The following is a 22,326-nucleotide window of genomic DNA, read 5'->3' as shown; positions in this document are numbered from 1 at the left end:
TACAGGCCACATGACCAGGAAGAGAAAGAGCCAAGCACCTGGGGCTTTACAGGCCACATGACCAGGAAGAGAAAGAGCCAAGCACCTGGGGCTTTACAGGCCATATGACCAGGAAGAGAAAGAGCCAAGCACCTGGGGCTTTACAGGCCACATGACCGGGAAGAGACACTATTACTACTACTCCACCTGGGGCGCATAATACTCAGCTCTTAGACTTTTCATTATATCCATAGATTGGTATAGTTCTCAACCCTCATCAGGGAAGCTTCTTTTTGTACTGGACTTCATTTAACACAGAGACCCACAAGAGCTCAAGGTGCAGAGAATAAGAGACTGTGCCATGCTCAGTCTGAAAGGAGAAATCTAAATCATCTCTTCTCCCTGTCAGGTTCAGATATCATTGTGGAAGATGGGAAGAAAGACTGAAAGAGCCAGAGAGTGTGGACAACTACAAGGACACCATGTTTTCACACACAGCAGGCCATGGTACATATGAATCCACAGCAGCTGATTTAGTATAAACAGCAGCAGATCAAGCTCAAGCCAGAAACATTTCTAGAATGGAGGCACAACTCTACCTGCATTCCCAGAGGCCAGCTGGTACTGTGGACAACCAGGTAAGAAACCTCCCACAAGCCCTTGCCCACCAAGTCCTCTTAAAGCATGCCCAAGAATGGTAAACTGCACCCAGTACCATGAGCTCCATTCTCTGGCCTACAAGTCTGCCTGCATTACAAAATGTCTACCAGCACCAGGAACAACCAGGTATGACCCCATTCCAAACCCTTGCCTGCTAAGTGCCCCTAATGGACACCCAATAGTAGTAAACTGCAGCCCCTCTCATGTTTGTCCACAACTCTGCCTGCTTTCCCATGGTCCACTCTGGCATTGGGGGGCCCCAGTCCATGCTGGTACTAGGGACCCCAGAAATAAGGTTATCATCCAGAACTCCAGAGGCCATGTTGGTCAAAAAACCCCAAAGGGAGGCATCCTAGTGGTCCAGAAGACTTGCTAGTCATGAGAACTCCATACCAAGGGGGTAAAACATCCACAAATCCCACCCATCTAAACAGAATAAACTCAAGAAACCAGTTTCTAAACCTGTAATAACCACAAAATACAGAAGGCTAAAAGTCAGCATAATAATACAATCAACAAGAGCCAGGACAATATGACACCACCAAATCTCAGATATTCTACTACAGCAAGACCTGGATATCTTAACACAGCCAAAGCACAAGAAAATGACCTTAAATCCAATCTTATGAGAACAAAAGAGGCCTTTAAAGAGAAAATGAATAAATCCCTTAAAGACATACAGGAAAATACAATAAAATAGTGAAGGAAATGAATAAAACTGTTTAACACCTGAAAATGGAAATGTAGACACAATAAAGAATACACAAACTGAGGGAATCCTGGAGATGGAAAGCCTAGGTAAGGGAACAGAAACTGCAGACACAACCATCACAAACAGAATACAAGAGATCTAAGGCTGAGAAGATACAATAGAAGAAACTGATACATTTTCTTTGGTCAAAGAAAATGTTAAATCTAAAAAGTTTCTGACACAAAACACCAAAGGAAATTTGGAACACTATGAAAAGACCAAACCTAAGAATAATAGAAATAGAAGAAATTCCCAGCTAAGAGACCCAGAAAATATTTTCAACAAAATCATAGAAGAAAATCTTCCTAAGCTAAAGATAGAGATGCCTATAAACATATAAGAAGCTCACAGAGTACTAAATAGATTGGACCATAAATGAAAATCCCCCTAACACATAATAATCAAAATACTAAATGAACAGAATAAAGAAAAAACATTAAAAGCCACATTGTGAAAAGGTCACATACATATAAAGGCAGACCTTTAGAATTACACCCAACTTCTTAACAGAGACTTAAACAGTCAGAAGGGCCTGGGGAGATATCTTGCAGTTGATGAGAGACCGCAGATGCCAGCCCAGACTACTATACCCAGCAAAATTTCAACCATAGATGGGAAAAATAAGATATTCCACAACAAAACCATTAAAAAAAATGTATCCACAAATCCGCTCAACAGGAGATACCAGAAGAAAACCTCCAACCCAAGGAGGTTAACTACACCCAAGAAAACATGGGAAATAAATGACTTCACACACATGCTACCACCACCACCATCAAAATAACAGGAATTAACAATAATTGCTCATCTATATCTTTCAGTATCAATGGATTCAATTCCCCAACTTAAAAAAAAAAAAAACAAACAGACTATCAGAATGAATGTGAAAACAGGATCCATCAATCTGCTGCATACAAGAAACTCAGTTCAGCAAAAAGAGAAATTACCTCAAAGTAAAAGGTTGGAAAAAAGTTTTCCAAGCAAACAGACCCAAGAAGCAAGCTGAAGTAGTCATTATAATATCTATTAAAATAGATTTCCAACCAAAAGTAATCAAAAGATATGGAGGACACTTCATACTCATCAAGGAAAAATCCACCAAGATGATGTCTCAATTCTGAATATCAATGCCCCAAATACAAGGGCACACACATTCATAAAAGAAACATTACTAAAGCTTAAATTACATAGTGAGCCCTTCACATTAATAGTGCAAGACTTCAACAACCCATTCTCACCAATGGATTTGTTATCTAGACAGAATCTAAGCAGAATAATAATGAAACTAACATATGTTGTGAATCAAATAGACCTAACAGATCTCTACAGAACATTTCACCCAAGGTTCTTCTCAGCAACCTTCTCCAAAATTGGCCATATCCTCAGACATAAAGCAAGTCTCAACAGGTACAAAAAAACTGAAATAACCCCAGTATCTTATCAGACCATCATGGATATAAGCTGGACTTGAACCTCAAAAGAAATAATAAAACCTACAAACCTATGGAAACTGAACAACTCTCTACTCAATGACCACTCGGTCAAGGAAGACATAAAGAAATTAAAGACTTTCTAGAATTCAATGAAAGTGAATGCACAACATACCTAGCCTTATAGGACACAAGGAAAGCAGTGCTAAGAGAGAATGTTTATAGCACTGATCACCTTCATAAAAATTTAGTGAGATCTCACGCTAGCAACTTAACAGCATACCTGTAAACTCTAGAACAAAAAGAAGCAAACACATCCAAGAGGAGTAGATGGAAGGAAATAATTAAACTCAGGGCTGAAATCAATAAATTAGAAACAAAGAGAACAATACAAAGAATCAGTGAAACCAAGACTTGGGTTGTTATTGTTGTTTGAGAAAATCAACAAGATAGATAAACACTTAGCCAAACTAACTAAAGGGCAGAGGAAGAATTTCCAAATTAACAAAATCATAAGTAAAAGGGGGACATAACAACAGATACCAAGGAAATCCAAGGATAATTTGGTCTTACTTCACAAACCTTTACAGCTCAAAGTCAGAAAATCTAAATGAAATGGATGATTTTCTAGAAAAATACCAATGACCAAAGTTAAATTAAGATCAGGTAAAAATCTAAATAGACCTATAATCCCTAAGGAAATAGAAACAGTCATTAACACCCCACCCCCCAATAAGCCAAGTCCAGATGGTTTTAGTGAAGAATTCTGCCAGACTTTCAAAGGACAGATAATATAAGTACTCCTCAAATTATTCCACAAAGTAGAAACAGAAGGAACACTGCCAAAGTAATTTTATGAGACAGTTACCCTGATACCTAAACCACACAAAAATTCCACCAAGAAAGAAAATTTCAAACCAATTTCCCTTATGAACACTGATGCAAAAATACTCAATAAAATACTTGCAAACTGAATCTAAGAACACATCAAAAACATCATCCACCATCATCAAGTTGACTTCATACCAGAGATGCAGGGATGGGTCAATATATGAAAATCTAACAATGTAATCCACCATATAAACAAACCGAAAGAAAAAACACATGATCATCTCATCTCATGCTGAAAATTTTTCTGACAAAATCCAGCACTGCTTTAGGAAACAAGTCTCGGAGAAATTAAGATACAAGGCACATATCTAAACACTGTAAAGGCAATATATAGCAAGCTGATAGCCAACATCAAATTAAATGGAGAGAAATTTAAAGTAATTCCACTAAAATCAGGAAGAAGACAAGGCTGTCCACTCTCTCCATACCTATTCACTATAGTACTTGAAGTTCTAGCCAGAACAATAATACAACTGAGGAAAACTGAGAGGATACAAATTGGAAAGGAAGAAGTCTAGGTATCACTTTTTGTGGATGATATGATAGTATATACATAAGCAACACCAAAAATTCTACCAGGGAACTCCTACAGCTGCTAAACACCTTCAGCAAAGTGGCTAGATACAAATTTAACTAAAACAAAAAATCCGTAGCCCTCCTATATACAAACAATAAACAGGCTGAAAACAAGATTAGGGAAACAATGCCATCAACAATAGACACAATAATATAAAATACCTTGGTGTGACTCTAACCAAGCAAGTGAAAGACCTGTCTGACAAAAACTTCTAGTCTTTGAAGAAGGAAACTGAAGAAGATATCAGAAGATGGAAAGACTGCCATGCTCAGGGATTGGTAGGATTAACATAGTAAAAATGGCCATTTTACCAAAAGCAATCTACAGATTCAATGCAATTCCCATCAAAATTTCAAGACAATTCTTCACAGACCTTGAAAGAGTAATTCTCAACTTCATGTGGAAAACCAGAAAACACACAATAGCTAAAACAATCTTGTACAATAAAAGAACTTCTAGAGGTATCACATCCCTGATTTTACTGTACTACAGAGCAATAGTAATAAAAACTGCATCATATTAGCATAAAAACAGACAGGATGATCAGTGGAATAGAATTGAAGACCAAGAAATAAACCCACACAACTAAGGCCTCTTGACTTTTGAAAAGAAGGCAAAAAAAAATACAGTGGGAAAAAGAAAGCACTTTCAACAAATGATGCTGGTCTAACTGGATGTGCACATGTAGAAGACTGCAAATAGATCCATATCTATCACTCTGCAAAAACTCAAGTCCAAGTGGCTCAAGGACCACAACATAAAACCAAATACACTAAATCTAATAGAAGAGAAAGTGGGGAATAGCCTTGAGTGCACAGGAGACCACTTTTTGAACAGAACACCAACAGCTCAGGCAGTAAGATCAACAATCAATAAATGAGACCTCATGAAACTGAGAGGCTTCTGTTAGACAATGGGCACCATCAATAGGACAAAACAACAGCCTACAGAATGGGAAGAGATCTTCACCAACCACGCATCCAGAGAGGGCTGATATCCAAAATATATAAAGAACTCAAGAATTGAGACATCAACAAACAAAATAATTAAAGATGGGGTACAGATCTAAACAGAGAATTCTTGACAGAGGAATCCCTTAATGTCTGAGAAGCACTTAAAAAAATGTCCAATATCCTTAGTTGTCAGGGTAATGCAAATCAAATGGCTATGAGAGTCCTTCCATTTTTACACCCATCAAAATGGCCAAGATAAAAACCTCAAGGACTAGCATATGCTGGAGAAGCTGTGGAGCAAGGGCAACACCTTTCCATTGCTGGTGGGAATAAAGACTCTACAAGCACTTTGTAAATCAACTTGGCAATTTCTCAGAAAATTGATAGTAGTTCTTTCTCAAGACCTATCTACTCAAGACTCCTGAGTGACATGGTTATACACCCAAAAGATGCTCCATCATAACTCAAGGACATTTATCCAACAGTGTTCATGGTAGATTTATTCATAATAGCCAAAACTGGAAACAACCTAGATGTCCATCAACTGAGGAATGGATAGAGAAAATGTGTTACATTCACATAATGGAACATTGCTCAACTATTAAAAAACAATGACATCATAAAATATTCAGGTAAATGGATGGAACTAGAAAGTAGCATCCTGAGTGAGATCAGTCAGACCTAGAAAGACATACATGGTATATACTCACTTATAAGTGGACATTAGTCATAAAGTACAGGATAGCCACACTACAATCCACAGACCCAACGAAGCTAAGTAACAGGAAATGCCCAAGGGGGAGTGCTTGAATATCACCTAGAAGAGGAAATAGATTAGACACTAGGGAAGGATGGAGGGAGGGGGCTGGGTAGGAGAGAGGTGGGGGTGGCAGCAGGAGGGATGAGGTGGACGGAGGACTGAGAGAGTACTAGAAGAAACAACTGGATTGGGGATTGGACATCTCAGGGATGATCCTGAAAACCCAGGACAATGAAGACTCCCAGGAATACATGAGGGTAAACCTAGCTAAGACTCCTAGCAATGGTGTATATGCAGTCTTAGACCCACTATTTGTCCTAGCTACAAGATAACCAGGGATAAAAGATGGAGCAGAATTTGAAGGAAGGGCAATCCAATGTCTGGCCCTACTTGAAACCCATGTCATGAGAGGTAGCACACCCCTGACATAGTCATATTCTGTATACTTGCAGATAGGGGCCTAGCATAACTGTCATCAGAGAGGCTTCATCCAGCAGCTGATGGAAACTGATGCAGAGACCCATAGTCAAACATCAAGTGGAGCTTGGAGAATCCTGTGGAAGAGGGGGAGGATGGACTGAAGGAGCCAAGAGGAGTCAAGGACATCACAAGAAAACCTACAGAATCAACTAACCTGGGCCTATAGGGGCTCATGGAGACTGAACTGCCAACCAAGAGCGTGCATGGGATGGACCTAAGCCTCCTGCACATATGTAACAGTTGAGCAGCTGGATCTTCCCATGGGACTCCTAAAGCAGAGGCAGGAGCTGTCTCTGCCTACCTTTGGGTCTCTTTCCTCTTACTGAGCTGCCTTGTCTAGCCTCAATAGGAGAAGATGCCTTACTGCATGTTGATATGCCAAGGCTTGTCAATATCCCTAAGAGGCCTCCCATGGTTGGGAGGAGGGGTGGATGGGAGTAGGGGAGGTAAGATGGAGGGACTGGGAGGAGAGGAGGGACGGGAAGCTGTAATTTGGATGTAAAGGAAATAAATAACTTAATTAATACATAAAAACAAACAAAACTCCTGACATGGAGAGAGGAGGCATATATGAAGTCCTACCCCTAGCTGGAGAGCGATGGGCATGTGACAGCTGCTGGGAGAGGGAGCACTGCTGCTGGGAGAGGGAGCACTGTCACAAGGGTTAAGTCCCCTGATGGGTTGGTCATGCTCCAGTGGAAGGCCACACGCTCAAAAGTATATGAGCAGCACTGACTGTACTGGATGGGTTTTTTTAAAAAATAAAAGAGGGCCTGAAAATGGGTGGGTGGGGGTGGGGTGAATTTGGGGGGGGAGTAGGATGAAATGGCAACTATGATTGATTGAAACACATTCCACAAAATATTAAAACTAATAAAAATGGGAAAAAATAAATTCTTAATAAGTCTTAAATAGGGGAAAGTAAAATGCCCTTTCATTTGCTTGACAAATGGTATGACCAAGTGTAACTAGAGGACATGTTGTCACATAAAGGTACAGAATTCCACAGAGTAAGAACATACAGAGGGGAAAAGCAGGGTGCAGTAAAAGAGAAGCTATCTATGATCTAGGACAAAGGTCAGTCTTTGTTAGAAAATGAAAAGATGGGGGAATCCTCTACATATGGAACGCCATATTTGGCCACCATCTGTCCTTACACCTCTTACCTGGTTAGATGCTCAGCGCATTTCCTACTATGCCCTGACCAACCAGGAGAGAGGCGGGCAGGTGTTGTAGGGACTCCTTGCCTCTGTTTTCTTGCCTTGCTATCAGCAGCATCTCTCCTTTCTGGAGTCCTTGCCTCTAGGGGGCTTCTCAGAAGCCCAGGAGGCAGGTGTAGTTAGGAGCCTGAGCTGTTCTTTTTCCACTGTAGACAAGCTGCCCTGGGATGTGCTACAGTAAAATGTCTGCATGATGTTCTGATTTTGAAATAGAAAATCAACATGTGACTCCTGCCAGCAGTTTCAATTTTAGCTTGTAATACAAACATTGGCAAAAGACCAGATTCTTTGCCTTTCCTACAGCTTTATTGGTACGCATAAGCTGTTTTAAAAGGCTGGATGTTCTCACAGATCCTGAAAACATGTCAGGGTAAAAGTGTGGCATTAACTTAATTGACAGAAATCAATATCTTACTGTAAATGCAACCCTACTCTCAACACAGACAAAAGCTCCTTCTGACTAGATCCTTTCATTGCAATAAGGTGAGTATATTGTGCATAGACACAGCTGTGAGAGTGGATATGTCACACATTCCAGGCTTCTTGAGCTCTGGCTCTTGTACAGTTAATATGGAATTAGTGGCAATATCAAGGCAAGGAGATAGCGATTAGGTCATAAGTGTGAGCCTCTGTCTCTATCACTGAGAGCCTGGGCATAGCACTTTGCCACTCCTCTTCTCATACTTCAGCATCATGTGCCCATGGTGCAGCTGACAATGACACATCTCCCAAATCTTTGAGCTTGGATTATTGCCCTTTGAAAGCCAAAGTGGTCAAAGACAGTAGAAAAGTGGGGATAACTCCCTGGAGACAGGCCAGCAAAAGGCATGCTAAAGCTGGTGAATGGGTCTGATAAAGCGAGTCAGGAGTCTATTAATAAGATCTGAGGGTATCTCAGCAAATCTAAGCTCCAATCATCCTCAACTCCAGCTGTAACTGGTTATAGTAAATCCAAGGTCAACCACTAATGGCTTACAGCCAAGTGTGGCCCACAGACATATTTTGTTTGGTTACAACTATGTTTATAAAGAGTATGAATTCATTTTCAATTTCTATAAAAACCGGAAAATTTCTCAAAAAAAACATGCAGATTTCTGGCTTTTCTTTAAAAACAAAAACAAAGGGAGAAAACAGGTCTGGCATTTGTAATGTTTCATTCCTATTAGAACAATGCTCAGCAGGAGGTGAGCTGTGGCTGTCCTGTGTAAATGTGTTTCAGCTTCCTATCCCCTGCTTAGGCTACCTTCCTGACCCTAAACAGATGGATCGGTGATGGAATCAAACAGCAGTTAACACTGTGAGGCAGAATCCACTTGCTTTGCAGCCCTTTGAAGCAGCATCAGTAAGAGAATCATCTACATAGAGCATGGGAAAGGTCTACACACAGACAGAGGACTTGGCAATGCAGCCCAGCCAGGGAAGAGGGCATCTGGGCTTCTGTAGTAAGGATGTGAGTCTGCTTGGGAGGTGCAGAGAAGACATGATCAGCAGCAGTGAATACTATGTGTGGTCAAACTTGTCCTATGGCCCCTTTCCAAGAATAGAATGCAAGGGCCAGCTGCTGTGTGCATTCTTAGCTGATCTGCAGGCTCAGGGTTACATTCACACCAGTAAAAGACACAGCTTTTCAATTCCACAATTCTGATGCTAGGAGGGTGTGTGTTTACATGTTTATCTAGAAATAAGACTTGAGATCGTGATTCATTTAAGCTTGGCTTGCTAATGCTCTGCATTTTCCACTAATAGCAGTGATAATGTTTGTCTTTAAAATTACACTTTAAAGAATCTAATCTCTTATCCCCTAGATTTCAACCTGTTGTCGTTGATGAAATGAAAATTTTTTTAAACATTTGAGAGGAAAATAGAAAATATATCCTAAGCAAGAATACCTTAGCAGAAAACAGACAGTCTGAAACCATCATAAGCACATGAAGAAGCAAAAATGACAAGGAAAGTCCTCCCAGATGCCTTCAGTTCAAACTTGTGCAAACGAATAGCAGACCTGGGCAAGTGTGAGGGATCTGGGCTCAACATGTGAAAGGTAATGGGGCTGTTTACATAAAGAGATCTTTGGGATATTATTGTGTTGGATGGATTTTGTGGGCCAGTTATGTTTATACGATCACTGTAAAAACATAAGCACCATCTATATCACCACCACTGTTCAGCTCCCACATCCAGCAAAGATTTGAAGGAACTTTTCCAGTTCCAACAGGGCCTGAAACCATCCATGCTTTGCTTGCATGTTCGTCCCAGTTACTTGGAAGGCTGAGGTGGGAAGATCATTTTAGTTCAGAAGCTCGAGTCCCAACAATACAGGAAGCCCCATGTTCTGGAATCCCTTCTGCTCCTGTCATAAAACCACTCTAAGTAAATGCAACTTAACTAGTGGGTGGGCTTATTATCTTTGCATACAAGCTGGAATACGTCCATCATTGAAGGAAATCATGGCATGAACTCCAGGCAGGACACCATGAAGGAAAATTCTCCTTGCTGGTTTTCTCTCTGGCTTATTTCATGCATGCCCAGCCAGTTTCCATTATTGCCCAGGACTAGATAACAGGGAACATCACTGTCCACAGTGATCTGTGTCCTCCAACATCAACAATCAAGACAATCCCTCACTGACATGCCCACAGAGCAACCTGCTAAAGACTACTCAATTGATACTCTTTTTCTAGGTCATATTAAGTTGATGATTAATGTTAGCTGTGCCAGTCCTATTTTAGAAATCAAATCACAGAAACAAACAAAAAAAAATCAAAAAGTTAATATTGGTTCCAGCAAATGCAATAAAGAAAGAAAATAAGTAGAAGCCACGCAGATTACACTTGAAGAAATAAAACTACTATTATTCATAGATAAACTGATACGTGAAGAATTCTAAAGAATATAAAAATACTGGTGTAACTAACTCATAAACCAACAAATGAAAGACGATATGAATAAATGAAGTCATTCCAAATTTGTGGACTATAAGACTGAATATTATTAAAGTGGGTACTTCTCCGATTAATTCATGGAATTAAACAACCCCACATACACAGGCTGGGCCTAGGCCCCATGCCACATATGTAGCAGATGTGCAGCTTGGTCTTCACACAGATCCCCCAACAACTGGAACAGGGGCAAACCCTGACTCTGTTGCCTGCCTGTGGATTCTGTTTCCCTAACTGGGCAGCCTAGTCTGGTCTCAGTGGGACAGGATGTGTCTAGTCCTGCAGTGAGGTGTTAGAGTGGGTAGGTTGGTACCCAGGGGAGCCTCTCCCTTCTCAGAGGTAAATGGGAGGGGAGATGGAGGGGGGGATCATGTGAGGGGGGACTGGAGTCGGGGGGGGGGAGAGGACTGTGATGGGGATGAAAAATGAATAAATAAATTAAATTATAGAGAAAAAATGCTATGGAAAAAAATCCCACCACATAAAAACTTTAGTTTTAGCTCCAAAATGTAATCATCTTGGAATTTATCACATTTGTGCTTACCACAAGAAAAATCTGGGCAGACTAAAACTAAAAAATGTTTCTCAGACACACCAGAAAACTAAGCTGTATGACAAATGGCTGCCCCAAGTCTGAAGAGAAGGTGTATCCAGAGGGGTGATCCAAGGTGCACCCAGATCGAGCAGGCCACTAGAACTGTTTAGTGGTAGCATCAAGTGGTCATTTTGCTTCCTGACTGGAGTATGACAATGGTTTAGAAATGAACTTGAGGAGATTGAGGGTCACACTCCGAAGTGGCTCCACACTTTTGTGGAATTTACTTTGGGAAACACTTGTGTGTTCACAGTAGAGACAGGAGCAAGATCTCTTCATGGTTCTTGTAGGGAGAGGAGAGGAGGAACGTGGAATGTGCCCAACACCTTTATTTAATAAAGGCATTCTTTTAAAGGAAAAACACAGCAGAGACTCATCAGCTTCGGGAAGCCACTCTTCCCGTTCTGGCACTTTCTGTTTTACCTCCAGGGAAAGTGAAATCCACAAGGATCAGCAATTCAAGGGAGGAAAGGCTGCAGCCATGGAAGTATGGGGCAGGCAGGGATAGAAGCTGTTCTGCAGAGAAACCACAGCTCTGAGACTGAGTTTTTAAAACACTACTTTCTACTGGGAGACACAGATGCCTCCTCTCATTGACCCATAGTCAATGGCTGTGGGTCATGGCAGGAAGGGCTGTACGTCACAGGACTTCTGCACTAGTCAGGGAAGACTGCGGCCAAGAGGGCAAACACAAAGAAGAAACTGAAGCCTGTGTTTCCTGTAAGTACAGGATACCCCAAATACAAACTGAATTCCAACCTCAGTAACACAAGTCCCCACGCTAGGGGACCTTTATCACTATCATCTCTGTCAACAAGAAATTACAGGGTTTACCAAAAGACAAGAACACAGTGTGAGGGGTCCCATTAGCTTGCTCAGGCTGCAGTTATAAAATACCAAAGGCTGCAATGTAAACAAAAGAAATCACTTCCTTCCAGTTCTGGAAGTTAGATGTCAAACCAGCCTTATTACTAGGCTTAGTTGCATTTGAGGTACTTACTTTGACTTCTATCTAAGGGGCCATCACCTTGCTTTGGCATTATGGGGTCAACTCTCTGGGTATGTTTAGGTCTGAAACAACTCATCTTTTAAGGCACAGGTCACACTGGATTAGACCCACGACATAAGCCATTTAACTGTTAACTTTTTGAAGAACTTTTAACCAAACACAGTGCTATTTGGGGGTAATTGGGGCTAGAATGTACATTTATGAATTTGGAACATAATTTAGTATATAACAGAGAGTGAGCCTCAGGAAGAGACTTGGCTGTGACAACTATTACATGGGGAATTTAACGATGGCTAGTGTGGTAAGAGCTTTAGTGGGAGAAGCAGGCACATTGTGCAGTCAGTGAGGGCACTGTAAGCAGAAGGGCCATGTAAGGAATGGAGAAGAAATGCTAGAGATGGAGGATGCCTTCACTGAATTCACAGGAGACTTAGCACAGCTGAGGGAGAAGGACTGAGCCTAATGATGACCAACAAAAATCTCCAAACTGAAATGGAAGGGGCAAAAGGGAAGGAGATGAAGAAATAGCCCAAAGCAAAACACAAGGCAAAGCGCACCACATGTAAGTACCATGGGAAAATTTCAAAGGGTACAACATACACAGAATTACAGCCTCAAACAATGGACTAGAATAAATACTGCCAGTAAGAAGGATAAGACTCTTTTGAATTAAATGATATTCATGAAACTGTAATTACACAATCCAGTAATTCAATCTTTAGACATGTTCTCAAAATGAGGTGAAAACACGCATCCACGCATCTACAAATGGTGGTGTCAGTATCATTCACAGTAGTCAAAGAATGGCAACAACTCAAAAAACTGGTGGACGAATAAGTGGAACATGGTATATCCACACCAAAGAATATTATCCCACAATAAAATGCATCAAGTGGCTATTACATACTACAAACAAATGGAAAGGCCTCCAAAACATTACACTAAGTAAATGAAAAAAAAAAGGGTAACTAACATATTACATGATTTCTTTTATAGGAAATGTCCCGAATGGATTAATTTACGGGATAAGAAAGATATCAGCAACTCAGAGAAATTGGAGGAAGAGACAGGTGAGACAAGGGCTGTGGGAAAGTTTCTCAAATTTATTGTAGTGATTGTTGTGCTATTCTGAGAACATACTAAAATTAATTGATCTGTAAATTTATTCTACTTGTGTGTGTGCATATGTGCATGTGTGTGCATATAGTAGTGCACATGACTGTAAAAGTATGCAAGTGCCACAGCATACGTGTGGACGTCTGAGAACAACTTCTAGAAGTCTGTTCTCTTCCACCGTGTGTTTTCCAGGAATCTAACTCAGGTCATCAGGCTTGGCAGTGATGATACCCATTGAGATATCTTGCTACCTTAAGGTATGTATTTTAAGTTGAAAGATCCTGAGAGAGAGTGAAAAATTATTTAAGCCCCTAGACCTGTGTCCAAAATAGACCTCACTAATGGCAGGGAGTAGAAGTTTAACTTGCCCCATTGTTCCAGGAAATGTTTGTACAGAATACTCTAACCGTTCCTTATGCCAGATGTTTGCGGTTTTTGCCTATATAAACCCCTTACCCCTTGAGCTCGTGGTCGACTCCTTTACCCCTGAGTGGGATATGAGTCTCATCCCCAGTGCACTGGTCTTTCCCAAATAAACCTGTTGCAGTTTGCATCAAGACTGTTTCTCATGAGTGATTTGGGGTGTGGCCTATCCTGAGTCAGAATGTGGGGGAGTCCTCATGTTGTGGGTCTTTCAAAGTAAGCAAGTTGTACATTAATGAGCTCATTAAGTGTGTTATAAAAAACACAACAGTTTGTATTACTTTCAGATTAAGAACAGTTTCTTCTGGTGAAGAGCTTTAGGCAACCTACCATCTTTTAAATATTAAGGAATGTGAGAATTTAAAATTCCAACTCTGATATCATCAAAATCAACTAGGGGTTCCGTGTAAGATAAGCAACAGATATAGTAGAATTGTATCCAAGGTTTAGAAAGAGATAGCTAAGTTTTTATCTATACTTCACTACAAAAAATATGGTCACATAATTTTAAATGGGGGAAGGGTTCAGATAGTATACTAGTTCAATGATCTCACACCTGGGACAGTCTTGGACCAGGTATTAGTAATTTTAAAAACTTCTCCAAACCCAGTTACACAAACTCAGCTCCACTGCCTCAGGGGTACACAGATGAGAAAACAGACTACAAACCCTCTGCATTGTAAGTACCAGGTAAAGGGTCTGCTATTTCTGAAATAACTGTGTGTGCCAATTAGTTAAGAGCCTTTCATAAGGCTACCACTCCCCAATTAGCACTACTGTGAGGATCAAGCTTTTACCACATTTTCTAGGGGGCCTGACTCATATTCCAACCATAGTCAACTGAAAAGCAAATTCACAAGGGTGACCACAAAGCTTAAGCTTCAGGGCCTCTTTATTCTAAAAGCCTCGGAAGGTTCATCGAAGAGTTGTCTTCAGAGTGTTGTTGTTTGTTTTTTTAAACAGGACTTCACTGTGTAGCCCTGGACCTCTCTGTGTATACGAGGATCCTCGGACACTCACAGAGATCCATCTACTTCTGAATCCCAGGAGCTGGGATCAAAGGTCTATGCTACCATGTCTGGACATCCGAATGCTTTTTCTTGAGTGAGTCTTCTCAGGTTATATTAAGCATCAGGTATGCCCACAAAATCTGGACCCATCTCTGACTGGCTCTAGTATAAACTGGAGATCCTCTATGGTAGTCCCACTGGGGAGGACAGAATGCCAGCTTTGGTCGATGTTTGTGTATGAAATCAGGTCTTGTTGATTACACAACAGGAGCAGTAGCAGGTGAATTAGCACTTGTCTTCAGATTTGTAACCCTCACTCTATGCCCTGGACCCTCCTGCTCAGTTATATCTCAAGAATTTATGAGTCAAGAGAGTGAGGAAAACTCGTCAGCCACATCAGTACCAACAAGACAACATCTTAGGAACCCATCACATGCTCATCTCAGAGCTGTGGGTATCCAGCACACTGAGACCCGCACAGCTGACCCTCATGGGGAGCTGCTCACTGGGCTGCCTTCTAGTGACAGAGATCGTTTCCCCAGACATCTGGACAAACAGACAAACCCTTTCATCTGAGAAAAGATAGCAAAAATAACAACATCCTACGACTTAAAACAGCACAGCACCAAGAATGCAGAGGCAGCTACAGGATCTTCTGGTTGTGAACTGAGTGTAAATAATTGCACCGAGAAGGAACCAGTCACTGGGGTAGACTCATGAAACTAATGAACAGTCACTGGCTATTTACTATACATACAATACTATTCAAGCTACTGAGGATATTGCAGTATATAGACAAAAAATCCCTGCCTCTGGGATTTTATACCCATTGAAGAAATAAATAATAAGCAAGGAAAATTGACCAAATATATAGAGTGTGAAATAGTGGTATTGATGGGAAAATACAGCAAAGACAGACAGCGTATGTGGGGTGTTTAATGAGGAAGCTTGGGCTGACAATACTTCTGTGGTAGATGCACTCCTGTGAGAGAAGTGGGTCTTTGCCAGTGCGGCATGATAAACAGAGAGAAGAAATGGGGGAGCAGAGTACTGCAGGCCCGACAATGCAGCCATGTCCACAGAAGCCTATAAACATCTCCTGAAAGGTTGCCATGTTCTCCAAAAGAGGCCAATGTAAATTCCAAGCTTGGGGAGGCAAGGTCTGCATTCTCTGGATGAGAAGAGGGGTGGACTCAGGCAAACCAAGAGAGGAGGATATGAAAGGAATGATATCCTCATCTAACAACAGGGCAGGCTCCATGTTCTAAAAACATTAATAAATAAAAGTGAAAATAGAAACATAAAACCAAAATAGGCTTTTTCAGTGCACATGAAAACTAGGCAGGCTTGTGAAGATTTGATCATTACAGACTGTTTTCTTCCATGCTGATGAAGCCTTTGGGGTAAATTTAAAGAATATTTAAGACAAAGAGCACCTCTTGACACAGCCAATGATGTATATGCTGAAACACTAAAGGTGGCAAATCTCCAAGCTCTCTATTTAGATGAGAGACAGAAAATAATCTCCCACCCTCCACCTATATTGTATAATGAACATATCTCTTTGTTCATCAATTTAGAACCAATTCACACAGATATTTTCTGCCAGCTACTATTATAAAGGTAGGTTCATAGGCCCTGGTAAGAGACCCCTTTTGGGCAGTGGCAGGGGTTAATAAAGTAGATCTGTTCTCCTGGCTCTGCAAATCACGATTAGAATTACTAGTGACAATCACACAGACACAGCAATGGGTCTACTTAAAGCAATTGCAAATTAATTTTAACATCATTCCTCTGCCTGTGAGGGAAAAGAACATAGATAATAAACATAATTTTCACTTATTAAAGCACTGGAATTTTATTTTTATTATATTTTCTTTGCCCTGAAAATTGAGGGTGAAACCATTCATAAGGAATCATAAAGCAAATACAAGTGAGCAACCAGGCAGCCTGAGGCCTCTCCACTCTACAGGCCTCCCTGCATCTTGCATGTGCTTCAAACTGAGGGGAAGAGGAAACAGGACTTAGCCATGTGACACAAAGGCAGGAGAATAGTTAAAACAACACAGGGATAGTAACATTTCCCCTCAGACACAGAATGTCTCAGAAGCATGATCCGAAGATCAAACATATGAGACTCACTTGATGATGGTTGTTTAGTTGCTTATTATTATTTCATGTTGTTAGGGCATGACATGATGTGTGTGTGTTGTGGTGTGTGTGTGTGTGTGTGTGTGTGTGTGTGTGTGTGTGTGTGTGTGTTGGAGTGATAAAACCAAGCTCATTAATATATCTATTAGTCACTTTTTGAGATAAGGATTTTAAAAATACATTCTGAGGATCTTTAATATTAATTTATCATCATTATCATCATCAACAACATCACCATCATTATTATTATAAACCATGGTCACCAGACTGCACAGTAGATATCCAGAGCTTATCAGCCAGTGTAGCTTTGTATGATGCAGCTGGTGTCTCCTTAGTCTCCTCAGGCCTTACCCATGTCCCGTCTATTCTGCTCTCTGATTCCATGAGTTCAACTCCTTTAGATTCCAAGCATAAGTGACATCATGCAGCGTTTAGTTTTTGTGTCCAGCTTGTTTCATTTAGTATAATGTCCTCTGGGTTCATTTCCCAACACTATGAACATCTGGATTTCCTCATAGTAATCAAGACCCGGACAGTCAAAGGCCACTGGTTCAAGACTCACCTGGTGGACTCCCATGTCCTGCTGCAGCTGTGGCGATTGCAAAAGCAGAAGCAGGTGACACAGAACAGTGGGCGCTGTCGGCTACCTGTCCTGGTTATTTAAAAAGGAAAGAAATGGAATGGAATGGTGAGGCATACGGGTGATATTCTGTGGTGAATATTCTCACTTTAACACCTATATTAGATGAATGTTTGGGCCCAAGCCAGGCACCATGCTCTCCTTGTTAAATTCCATTCTAGGCATACAGCAAACTAAGATACACATTATGCAAAAAAAAGTTGTACATGGATATTCACAGAAGCAGTACTCACTGTAGACAAAAATTAGAAACTTTCCAATGTCCCTCCTCTGATAAATAGGTTTGAGAAAATAAAGTTCCATCATAGAAAGGAATGAAGTTTTGACACATACTATAAAATGGATGAAGCATTTACTAAGTGGAAAGCCAGTTTTAAGGTCCCCCACTGGATGATTCTCTAAATGTCTAGAATGGGTGAATCCAAACACACAGATCATAGATTAGTGGTTATGGGAGAGGCAGAAGTCGGACAGTTTGTTGATGACTCTAAGATTTCTTTTAGATAATGAAAATGTCCTAAAATTAAGTCATGGTCATGGCTGCCTGGCCTTCTGAGTATATAAAATCCAATGAGAATTTTGTGGCAAGTGAATTATATTGCTACATAAAACTATTTTAAGAAGACTCTACATCATGTTTTCTGTACAATTTTTTAAATCAGTTAATGGTTGAATATTTGTTAAGCATGCAGGAGGCCTTTGGTTTGACCCCATGCCACAGGAAGGATGAGTTAAGTGTAGCCTGTTTAAAATTGAAAGGCTATAAGGCTGTGGGTGCCTCAGTGGGTGAAATGCTTGCTGTGAAAGCATGATGAATGAGTTCGGGTCTCTAGCACCACTCAAAAATGCCAGCCTGGCAGCACACACCTATAATCCCAGCACTGGGATAGGTCTATGGAGCTATCTCCACCTCCACCCACAGTCTATCAAATTAGTGCATTTCAGGATCAGTAAGAGGCCCTAGCTCAAAATAGAAGGTACAGAAGAACAGAGAAAGACATCTGATATCCACATTTAACCTCCACACATGTGTGCACGTGCATGCACACCTGTACACACACACACACAAACACACTTTCTCAAGGCTGCTTACTGCCAAACCTTTTCATCTGAATCAGATTATTGAACTCAGGTTCAATCCCCAGGGCTGCTATGCTGGAGGGACAGAGCCAACTCCCATAGGTTGTCATCTGCATGGTTTGCCCATATGCATGCTATGGCACATATACACTCCTTTCGCAGTAAATAAATGAATGCACTGTGAAGTATTTAATTGTTTAAATGGAAAGGACATAATGAGCAGCCTCTGTAGCAGCTTTCACATCTCAGACTAGTCACATAGCATTTCCTAATGCTGTGGCCAGACGTCACTGTTTTCTCCCAGGCTCTTAGAGAAAACAGCATGGCATGATTCTGATCTGAAAAGCACTGAGTAGTTTGCTTCTGATTTTTAATTTTCATACTATAAATAAGTAAGTAAATAGATGGATAATAAATAAGATGGATGGATAACTAATTGCTATATATGCAACAGATGATAGACAGACAGACAGACAGACAGACAGACAGACAGACAGACAGATAGATAGATAGATAGATAGATAGATAGATAGATAGATAGATAGATAGATAATGGTAGATAGGTGGTAAATAGAGGATTGAATGATAGATACATAGATGATACACAAGACAGATGGATAGGCAAATGCATAGGCTATTAATGAATGGATGGGTAGATAGATAGATGAAATAGTTTCACAATGTTCCCAAACATGAAAACAGGTGGCAAATATATAAGTAAATAAGAAAGATATTGACTGCACAATAAGAAAATATATGATACTCTCTTCTATTTGTAGCCAATGTTTTATCCCACGTTCTAGGTTATTCCCTCTGTTCTCAAGTCTCTATGACAAATAATAACTAATAAATCCTTACATAAATTAAAATTTTACACGTGAATATATATATATGGCTATAAAACAAAGCTCTAATCGCAACAGGGTGAACAGTATCTAATTCTCACCAGTCCTCCATAAACTCTGATCACATTCTTTTCCTGGTGGCAATAAACCCAAGGAAGGCCACCAAGACACTTACCAAGTAAAGTGTCAGGTCCTGCATTGATAAGGGTATTAGGAATAGTGGAGAGATTTTTCTGACTCCACGGCAGTCATGTGACAAGATAGGAAAAGCTAGTGAGCTGCCTTCACTTGCCAGGACAACCAAAATGGCCAATGGCCAGGCAAATGATTGGTAACTGGCCAGGAGTCTGACTTAAGGACTGCGATCTGGCCGGAGCATAACCCACACTCCTCTTTCTGCCCTTATTGCCAAGGGCTGATGACAACAGCTTCTATAGAGAGGAGGGGGGCACAGAGGCAGTGACCTCCTGCAGACATGGGCTTTCATCTTTTGCTAGCATGTCATAGCTGAAGCCTGAGAGTAAGGCACAAAAACAACCCCTGCACTTGGCTTGGGTCCTGTGAAGTGAATCTGGTTTCGTAATTTTCTCTTCTGACTTGGAATAATCAGCATTGGAAGGGGTCAGGGAAAAGAGACATTTCAAAACAACTCTTATTTGGATATTTATTTGATCAATAGGGACAGAAAATGGAGAGAGAACGTATTTCTGCTTTGTGAGCAATCTATCTCCCAATGAATAGATATTTGTTGTGTTTCAAAACTAACTATGGAATGATATAGGTAGGGATGCTGGCCCCTCAACTAGCCATCCCCCACAATGGACATTTTATTCTCTTCCTCTGCACAGAACACATCACAATACCAGAATCATCAATATTAGCCAGACTAGAGGTAGGCTTCCTGATCACTGATATTTCTACTTCTTGGACCTAACTAATATTACCTATGTAGTACTAGTTATAATATTACCTAATATAATATTAATTATAAAGATTAGTTCATCTTTGTTAGTTTTGTTGTTGTTAGTTAGTTCTTTGTTTCCTTGGGGAAAGAAAAAAAGCAGAGATGGCCTAGCAGAAGACAGGAGGGCCCTGGGGGCCATTAGGTGAGCCTAGAATGGATTTGGAGACTAGGTTGTAGGAAGATTAGTTCATATTTGTAACTAATGTTACATTAGGAAATATTATAGCCAAGCAGCACACTGATCTAGAAGCACAAGATGACTTTTCTTTTTCCAAATCCCTGTCTGAGCTCTTACCTCCAGGCTGCCGATAGCGGAGGTGCCGGGGAGTTGTGGGGGATCTACATGGTGACATATCTGCAGAATCTCCTGCTTTGTCGGCTGGTGCAGACTCCAAGACAGCTGCTGGAAAACACAGGGATGTTACCCAGGCCATGAGTGCAAGAGTACCTCAGCAAACTCAGGCATGGAAATGCAAATTTCTCCACGGATCATAAACATTTCAGACTAGCTTACACATTTAAAGTGCTTTCCTATAAAATCAAGTCATTCTTCTCCACAAAACATTAAGAACATAAATTATTAAGAGCATGATAATTGTCACTACCCAGGCTAGTGATCCACTGATTGTGTTCAACCTTCAGACTAATCTTGGCTTGCCCCTCTCTCCAGGGCAACAAGAGGTTAAAGAGAACATAAAGTGTGCAGTGGATCAACTGCCTTCCAAAATGGCTTTTCTTGAAACAGAACAATTAACTTTTTCAGATTAGAAAATAAATTGGAATCAAAATTAGGATTTCTTCTTTACCTAGGATGTCTGCTAAGGCAGCCAAAGTTTGATCTGTAACTCCATGTCCCAGGAAGATCAGAGAAAGTTCTTTAGAATCTAGGCATACATTTCCCCAACATGGTAGCATTAACCAAACATGGGTGTATGGCAAATTTATATGAACTAAAATTAAAGTCATACTCTAACTCCCCTCTATCACTAGTCATTTCAATGCTTAATAACCATTAATGTCTAATAACAACAATTTTGGACACAGAGCTTTAAGGCAATTCTCCCTCACCCTAAAAGGGTGTATCAACTAGCAAGGCAGAGCTACACATCGCTAGTAAGCAAGTGAAGTTTCTTCTTTTCTTCCTTTTTCCCTTCCTTCCCTTCCCTTCCCTTCCCTTCCCTTCCCTTCCCTTCCCTTCCCTTCCCTTCCCTTCCCTTCCCTTCCCTTCCCTTCCCTTCCCTTCCCTTCCCTTCCCTTCCCTTCCCTTCCCTTCCCTTCCCTTCCTTTCCTTTCCTTTCCTTTCCTTTCTTCGTTTGCTTTTTTGTTTAATATTGTTTTAGATAGGTATTGTTAAAGTTAGGCAAACTACATCTCCAGCCTGAGTGAAACTTTTTCAGTGAGCTGTAGAAAGTTTAAGGTGAAGGTGATGTGAGACTTAGGGTGACAGCTGATAGTCCCAGAATGAAAGATGTGTCTTTCTGAGACTGCAGTCAGTGCTACAGAGAGGATACTTCTAAATTCCTTCCCCTGGCATCTTATGCAGGTAAAACAATAACATGTGCATTATTCCAAAAGAAAGGAGAACTAAAAATTAATATGTGTCCAATAGGTCCCCCTTTGCTTTTTCATCAGCTCCTTAATTGACTCACAGTGATTACATTTTAGTGCCATTTCCACTAATATGTTATCCTAATATGTTCCACTAATATGTTATCCTAATATGTTCCACTAATATGTTATCCCGGTCAACTAAGCCACTTCCCCAGTCTCAGCATTCAAGGGTTTACTCAACAAACATTAAAAAAAATGATTTCATGTAAAGCTATTTTTAAACTTTTATATTATTTTCTCCC

The 22,326-nt window shown here is 40.6% G+C and overlaps 1 protein-coding gene across 2 annotated transcripts in view; it reads right to left on the bottom strand.

The window, feature by feature from the left end:
- Rasgrf2 (Ras protein specific guanine nucleotide releasing factor 2) overlaps window positions 1-22,326 on the bottom strand; it is a 233,932-nt gene that overhangs the window by 61,628 nt on the left and 149,978 nt on the right. The window contains exons 16-17 of one of the 2 annotated variants that reach the window (XM_029468511.2): window positions 20,769-20,876; window positions 17,507-17,596 (exon numbers count right to left, since the gene is read on the bottom strand). In XM_029468511.2, coding sequence (XP_029324371.1) covers window positions 17,507-17,596; window positions 20,769-20,876 — 198 coding nt within the window. The remainder of the gene's footprint in view (window positions 1-17,506; window positions 17,597-20,768; window positions 20,877-22,326) is intronic. The other variant, XM_021180496.2, reaches the window with a different exon arrangement.

The sequence above is a fragment of the Mus caroli genome, unplaced genomic scaffold (genome assembly GCF_978045245.1).
Source record: "Mus caroli unplaced genomic scaffold, Mus_caroli_1 scaffold_15, whole genome shotgun sequence".
Taxonomy (NCBI): domain Eukaryota; kingdom Metazoa; phylum Chordata; class Mammalia; order Rodentia; family Muridae; genus Mus; species Mus caroli.
The sequence above is the reverse complement of the archived record's forward strand: the minus strand, read 5'-3'. Positions and strand labels throughout refer to the sequence as shown.